This window comes from Coregonus clupeaformis, chromosome 17, assembly GCF_020615455.1.
Source record: "Coregonus clupeaformis isolate EN_2021a chromosome 17, ASM2061545v1, whole genome shotgun sequence".
Taxonomy (NCBI): Eukaryota; Metazoa; Chordata; class Actinopteri; order Salmoniformes; family Salmonidae; genus Coregonus; species Coregonus clupeaformis.
The window spans coordinates 27,349,775-27,357,979 of NC_059208.1; the positions used below are offsets into that span (position 1 = coordinate 27,349,775).

The window sequence follows — 8,205 nt, forward strand, 5'->3', positions numbered from 1 at the left end:
AAACTGGTTCAGTCTGCTTTCCAACAGACACTGATAGGCAAATTCACCTTTCAGCAGGACATTAACTTAAAACACATGGCCAAATATACACTGGAGTTGCTTACCAAGACGACATTGAATGTTCCTGAGTGGCTTAGCTACAGTTTTGAATTAAAATCGGCTTGAAAACCTATGGCAAGACTTAAAAAGACTGCTGTCTAGCAATGATCAACAACCAACTTGACAGAGCTTGAAGAATTTTGAAAATAATAATGTGCAAATATTGTACAATCCAGGTGTGGAAAGCTCATAGGGACTTACCATGAAAGACTCGCAGCAGTAATATCTGCCGAAGGTGATGATAACATGCATTTCCTCAGGGGTGTGGATACTTATGTAAATTAGATATTTCTGTACAAACTTTTCTAAAAATATGTTTTCACTTTGTCATTATGGGGTAATTGTGTATAGATGGGTGAAAAAAACAAGTATTTAAACCATTTTGAATTCAGGCTGTAACAAAATGTGGAATAAATCAAGGGGTATGAATAGGCTCTGATTGCACTGCAATAGACAATCTTTGTTAGAACTCAAGATTCTATGCATCTCGGCATTACTAACATCAATAGTATCACACTCACTTATAAAATATTCCATGTTCTTGTCAAGGTACTTTAAGTAAGTGAAAATTGGCAGGTAAAATCTTTCTATAATATATCTATTCTACTTCTGTTCTATTTATATTTCCCTCAGTTCATTTGGCATGTCTGTCTGCACAACAGAACATGTGATCTCACATCATAGCAATGGGGGAGATTTGGCAAATACCACCAAAAACAAAGTGAGTCTTCAAAATATACATCATCCATTATTTACACTGGGAGAATATTCATCAAACCAGTGGAACATGACATGATTGAGCGAGGTGCAGGAGTCTTGCTGCTTCTTGGAGCCTTTGAGAACCAAGGTTGCATCAGTACAACATAAAAGCATTGATAAACCTAATCCCAACCCATTTGAAATCATTCATCTGAGCAGTAGCTAGCCCCATGCAGGCCCTCAGTGGGTGTCGGGGGCTGGTTGAGGCTGGCTAGATGGATGGATAGCTGTGGTCGCCATGGGGGGACACGTCCTCAATCAGACTCAATGTTCCATATTCCTTATTTTTTGTCTTCTCCCATCAGACCCACAAACTGTCTACCCGCTGCCCTCCCTCCCCCATGCCCCTCATCATCAAACCCCTGTGAGCTTGCGGATCCAGTCTCTCAGCTTGGTGACGCGCGAGTAGACGCCGGGCTTGTTCCGACGAGCGCAGCCCTCGCCCCAGCTCACGATGCCTGCCTGGAACCACGACCCACTTTCCTCAAAGCACACCAGGGGACCCCCCGAATCTCCCTAGTGATGAGAGAAACAGAAGAGAATAGAAGGAGAGAGACATTACATTGGGCACAAAGGAAACGTGTTTAGGAGTGTTTTAAGATGTAGGTGTAAGCCATATGTTTCTGTTTATAATTGCATGTGTTTGTATTGTGTGTGTGTAGTTGTATATGTGTAGTATGTAGTGTGTGCATGTAGCCTGCCATGCGTATCCCTCCCACCTGACAGGCGTCGACCCCTCCGGACAGGAAGCCGGAGCAGAGCATCCTGGATGTGACCTGACCCTCGGTGACTACGTTACACACCGTGTCGTTAATGATCTTCACCTCCGCCTTCTGCAGCAGCCGTGCTACGGAACCTGATCGGCCACGAGAAAAAGAGAAGACGCGTGGTTAGAACTACCAGGAGATGACCTTCATGTCCACTAGCTACAGCCTACAGCCCAGGTACTAACGGGTTGGCTTTGTGTTGGCTAATGGAGAGTTAAGAGATCCCTCAACAGAAAGAGAGAGGGAGGAGGTATGGTATGACATATGGATGTGGAGGAAGGTGTAATGGAAGAGAGAGGGATGATAAGAGAAAGATGTGGGAGAGATGAAAGGGAATGAGAGGGATGACATGAGGAAAATATTATGACGGAAGATGAGGGAGAAGGAATTGGAACGGGCTGACAGAAGAGAGGGACGTAATGAGAGAGGGAGGTCATGAACGGGAGAGATGAGGGTTGATAATGAATGGGGAGGAGGTAAGGGAAGAGGGACGTCAGGAGGAGAGAGGGATGAAGAGAAGAGAAGGATGCCATGGCGATGAAGAGAAAGACGCCATGATGGGAGACAGATGAGGAAAGAGGGATGACATGAGGAGAAAGGGATGGAGAGAGAGCGAGCGAGGATTGTCAAGATGAGGGAAGAGAAGCATGCCAGCATGAAAGAGAGACGTAGAAGATGTGTATATCATAGAGGAGCTGTATACCACACCTGACTGAGTCAAATACTATGCCAAATGGTTAGTATGTGAGGTGTGCGGATTCAGCATTTTCTTGGACTATTCCACTGTCTCTTGGCTCCATTCCTTTCAAACTAAAATCAAGTGCAGCTCGAGCATATGGAAATACTTGACCTAATGCACAGTATTTTACCCAAGTCTGCAGTATGAGAACAGTAGCATTAGTCTAAATGACCCTTCATACTAAATCAAGCAAAGCTCAACTATCTGAAAGTATTCAACATGTATGACCTAGGGATGGGCATGAGTAATCGAGTACAGAGTACTCGAATGGACATAAAAAAATCTTAAAAATCAGAGATGTTTTATTTGATCTAATGGGCACATCTCTCTCCATGCCAAATAATGCTCAATCACATTGTTTTCATGGTGTGAATTGTTTGTCAAAGTTCATGAATTCCCTGCTATATATCAAAGTATCACCAGTAGTAATTGTAGGCTACCATTAATCATTGCCATTTCCATTAATCTAGAATATTTGGTTACGGTCATTTCTGTTCATTCAATGTATTAATACGGCATACCATTCTCATTCTTGTAGTGGACACGTTGTTTGGAGAGCTCAAACTATGCGGTGATAATGAAGTTGTGGTTTATTTAATTATATACAGTGGGGGAAAAAAGTATTTAGTCAGCCACCAATTGTGCAAGTTCTCCCACTTAAAAAGATGAGAGAGGCCTGTAATTTTCATCATAGGTACACGTCAAACATGACAGACAAAATGAGGGAAAAAAATCCAGAAAATCACATTGTAGGATTTTTTATGAATTTATTTGCAAATTATGGTGGAAAATAAGTATTTGGTCAATAACAAAAGTTTCTCAATAATTTGTTATATACCCTTTGTTGGCAATGACACAGGTCAAACGTTTTCTGTAAGTCTTCACAAGGTTTTCACACACTGTTGCTGGTATTTTGGCCCATTCCTCTATGCAGATCTCCTCTAGAGCAGTGATGTTTTGGAGCTGTCGCTGGGCAACACGGACTGTCAACTCCCTCCAAAGATTTTCTATGGGGTTGAGATCTGGAGACTGGCTAGGCCACTCCAGGACCTTGAAATGCTTCTTACAAAGCCACTCCTTCGTTGCCCGGGCGGTGTGTTTGGGATCATTGTCATGCTGAAAGACCCAGCCACGTTTCATCTTCAATGCCCTTGCTGATGGAAGGAGGTTTTCACTAAAAATCTCACGATACATGGCCCCATTCATTCTTTACTTTACACGGATCAGTCGTCCTGGTCCCTTTGCAGAAAAACTGCCCCAAAGCATGATGTTTCCACCCTCATGCTTCACAGTAGGTATGGTGTTCTTTGGATGCAACTCAGCATTCTTTGTCCTCCAAACACGACGAGTTGAGTTTTTACCAAAAAGTTCTATTTTGGTTTCATCTGACCATATGAAATTCTCCCAATCCTCTTCTGGATCATCCAAATGCACTCTAGCAAACTTCAGACGGGCCTGGACATGCACTGGCTTAAGCAGGGGGACACGTCTCGTACTGCAGGATTTTAGTCCCTGGCTGCGTAGTGTGTTTCTAATGGTAGGCTTTGTTACTTTGGTCCCAGCTCTCTGCAGGTCATTCACTAGGTCCCCATGTGTGGTTCTGGGATTTTTGCTCACCGTTCTTGTGATCATTTTGACCCCACGGGGTGAGATCTTGCGTGGAGCCCCAGATCGAGGGAGATTATCAGTGGTCTTGTATGTCTTCCATTTCCTAATAATTGCTCCCACAGTTGATTTCTTCAAACCAAGCTGCTTACCTATTGCAGATTCAGTCTTCCCAGCCTGGTGCAGGTCTACAATTTTGTTTCTGGTGTCCTTTGACAGCTCTTTGGTCTTGGCCATAGTGGAGTTTGGAGTGTGACTGTTTGAGGTTGTGGACAGGTGTCTTTTATACTGATAACAAGTTCAAACAGGTGCCATTAATACAGGTAACGAGTGGAGGACAGAGGAACCTCTTAAAGAAGAAGTTACAGGTCTGTGAGAGCCAGAAATCTTGCTTGTTTGTAGGTGACCAAATACTTATTTTCCACCATAATTTGCAAATAAATTCATAAAAAATCCTACAATGTGATTTTCTGGATTTTCTTTTCTCAATTTGTCTGTCATAGTTGACGTGTACATATGATGAAAATTACAGGCCTCTCTCATCTTTTTAAGTGGGAGAACTTGCACAATTGGTGGCTGACTAAATACTTTTTTTCCCCACTGTATATTTTATGTCAACATGTCTGGTTTCTCCATTCTGTCAGTATTGCTCGAGTGCGCACAGATGTAGGCTACCTGGCCCGAACTCCAGGATAGGCGGTTGAGTTTAAAACCTTTCACCTGCGTTTTATGTTGAAAGTCAAGTGTTTTTTTCCCCCTTCAATAGAGTGATCAGGGTTGTGCAACTATAGTTCTCCTTCACAGAAAATACATTTGTGCAACACATTTGTCAGGAAATAGCTTCATTTTCATCAGATGACAACCGAAGTGCAGCACTATTTGGCTAGCAGCCACACAAGTAAATGAGCTTCCAATGAGTAAGGTCTTTTTTTGCAAAAACGACGCATGGCCATCATATTTCTAGTGTTTATCATAGAAAGAATGTAGCCAGCTACATTTCTTAATCAAATGTTTTGTTTGAAGTTAATCTTGCATTTTACCAGAGAAAAGGAGGCTACACCGAGAAAAGTACCAGAGAAAAGTAGCTACACATCAGTCAGAGCACTGTCTGGAGATAGAACGCCAGTTCGTGAATTCTCATCCGAGTGAAGAAGCGCAACTGAAGCACATAAGTCTGATGCCGAGCAGAAATTACTATAAGAATCATTTTAGATCTGCGTTTAGAAAACACAGTAAGATATTTCCTTATGCGTTTTATCTTTTTTATTTAAAACCAATATTTTGCCACTGCTAGGCGAAGCTGTGAGTGACCCCGTCAGAGCCAAGCCGGTTATACAGCTCATTATGGTTTCAATTCATGATACTCAAATGGCACTTGTTTTTTTATTGACTGAATATACTGTAGGCTATATAGCAATTAGAACGTGTTATCTGTAAAGGTTATGATAAATTAGGCATTTTTGCACGCTGTTGGCATATAGATAAATGCACACATATTTTTCTCTAGTGCAGGCCTTGTGTTCTAAAAATATATATTTTATTTATTTATTTTAATACTCCAGTACAAAAAAATAATGCGAGAACTCTAACACTCAAGAAATGTCAAATGCCCATCCCTAGATTGACCCAGTTCTGTAGCATAAAAGATAAGTAAATGTATGTTAACTTTAACCCAATGCACTAAATCAATTGCAACATTAGCGTTTGAAATTATTCAACATATGTATTGTATATGACCCAGGTCTATAAGAACAATAGCGTAACTATACGACCCCTCACCTCCTTCGCGGAGCGTGCCCCAGCCTGTGACCCAACAGGACATGCCAGCAGGGAAGAGGTGGGAGCGTGCAGGTAGGCAGATGGGATGGATGGTGTTTGTGAACTCCAGCGGCTGGCTCAGCTCCAGCAGGGCGATGTCGTAGTCATAGGTCATCTGGTTGTAGTCTGGGTGGGTGATAATGGTCTTCAGCAAGCGTCTCTGAACATTATCCTGCTTGTACTGGTCCTGCATGCCACTGTATGTCTGCCAGTTGGAGGCCACGTGGTTTCTAGAGGAGGAGGAGATGAGGGGAGAGAGAGAGAGAGAGGGCAACATTATTCAGTTATTCTGCTGGCCTCTGCCTTTGAAATCTCACTTGAAAGTGTTTTTTACAAAGTACAGGAGCAGATTGAATTGATTGTGGGTATGTTAACCAGCCTATAGGTCCAGGGGCTGGCGGTCTTATCTGAAAGGGGACAATATGGGGGCAGGCTTTTGCTCCGGCCAAAGCAGCAACACACTTGACTCCAATAATGAACTAATCAGTCTTTAATAAAGACTCAATTGATTGAATCTGCCATATAAGATTGAGTCTAAGACTGCCTACTGCTGCTATAGGATTGAGCTCAACCTATAGAGCCTTCCCCACAGAATAAGAGAATGCTGTCTGTATACAGAAAGGAAGCCATTTCTCTTCCAAGCTGACTGTGTGATTGTGAGAGGAACCAATGCTAGCAGCAGAGCTCTGTAAATCTATGTACTGTTCATGAAACCGCCGCAGTGCACAGCTACATCATCCCCTACAGTGGTTGGCTATCTAAATGGAAAACACCACATCCATCCCAACACAGCGGTGCAGGATCATCTTATAGTGCATGGCTAGTGCTCCACCTACTGGCAGCCCAGATAACTACACATTATTATATACACTATAAAAAGCTGCTTTGATGCAAATGTGGTCCCTGAGGCATCTCTTCTAAACAGTATAATCAGGGACTAATTTATCAGTCCTTGTACTGTGGATCAAAACACTCCTGTGTTGTGTAAAGCATGGTTTACCCATCATACTCGTGTCTCTCTTAGGGACCTATTCAATCCGCATTGCGGAAATTCAGCTTTACAGTGTGATTGAAATGTAAAGGCAATGTTCCCACTTTAGCAGAGAACACATTCACGGTAAACGCTGCATATGTTTGCTCAATCGGAAATTACCTTTACATTTCTATTGCGGAATCAGCTTTACAGATTGAAGAGCCCTTAGTATTAAATGAATGAACAGGTTCCCTAAAACGAGGTCATCTGGAATAATGAACAATAATAAAGAGAATGGGACGCCAACAAACAAAGTTAACTCAGTCAAGTAGACAAAAGACAGCAGAGTGGCCATAAACTACCCCCGGGCGTGGGAAAGGAGGACCAAAAAGGTGTTTGGAAGCAGAGTAGAGGGAGGTGGGAGATATCAGAGGCTTCAGAAGCAGAGATGGGATGATCCGTCTGTGAATCAGAAACAAGAAGAGGTGTGAGGGGTGCCATGTACATGTGCAGGGCTGGAGATCTTGAAAGAAGAAGTCAAGGAGAGAAGCTTCAGTAGAGTAGAGAACCCATAAACTCCCCACAGGCATGATGGGATAGACAGACAAAAAAAAGAGGCATAGAGAACAAAAGCGAAGCGAAAGGAGGACATTTGAAAGGCTCCAGAAACAATAGGAAGGGCAATCTGCTGAGAGGCAGGAGGAGCAGGGAGGAAGCAGTGAGGAAGGGAGAGCAGTGGTGTGTATGTGGAACTAACTCAGGGCTGACGGTCTTGAAGCAGTGGGCGGCAGACAGGAGCCAGCGGTTGGAGATGATTGACGCACCACACACATGCCCACGGGTCTGGAAGTGCAGGCTCACCTGCCAGGGCCACTCCCCCAGCTGCGCGTTCTCCCCGCCCACAATACGGTTAAGCTTGTATGGCCGGATGCCACAGTCTGTTGGGAGGTAAGGTGGAATGGAGGAGAGGAAGAGTGAGATGAGAGTTAATGAACAGAGAGAAGAGAAGGAGAAAATAACTTTCACTTGACACCGTGGCCTTGGCGCTGAACCGCGTGGCTCGTTGGAATTATATTATGGACACATATTAGCTGATCAAAAAAACACTGCCAGACCCCGAGGCTTGTAGGAAAGGAAAAACATAAAAATATTCACACAGACGTCAATAGTTCACAAAAGAAGAATCAAATAAATAAAATTGCTGGATGGAGGCCCTCAGGCTTGTTTGGTGCTCTGTAGACAGGCAGCCAGTCATACGTTATCTCAGCTCCACTACTCTGCTGTCCTGTAGCTCACTGTTAGGAGTGACACTGATGAGCTTACAACTGGTTTCATGTGCTAGTTTAGGTTTTTGCATCAAACAGGTGTTCTAAGACTACATGCTAACTCATGGATGTTTTTCCAAAGACAAGAGAAGAGCGAGAGTTGGCCAGAGGATGGGAAGC

General features: G+C 43.3%; 1 protein-coding gene across 3 annotated transcripts in view; it reads right to left on the minus strand.

Annotated features, from left to right (window-relative positions):
- Positions 1-454: 454 nt before the first annotated feature.
- Positions 455-8,205, minus strand: part of LOC121556970 (suppressor of tumorigenicity 14 protein homolog) — a 40,538-nt gene continuing 32,787 nt past the window's right edge. For all 3 annotated transcript variants that reach the window (XM_041870856.2, XM_041870855.2, XM_041870854.2), the window contains 4 exons: positions 7,518-7,698; positions 5,749-6,017; positions 1,578-1,714; positions 455-1,374 (listed from right to left, as the gene is read on the minus strand). In XM_041870856.2, the coding sequence (XP_041726790.1) occupies positions 1,213-1,374; positions 1,578-1,714; positions 5,749-6,017; positions 7,518-7,698 (749 nt within the window). In that variant the 3' untranslated portion in view covers positions 455-1,212. The remainder of the gene's footprint in view (positions 1,375-1,577; positions 1,715-5,748; positions 6,018-7,517; positions 7,699-8,205) is intronic.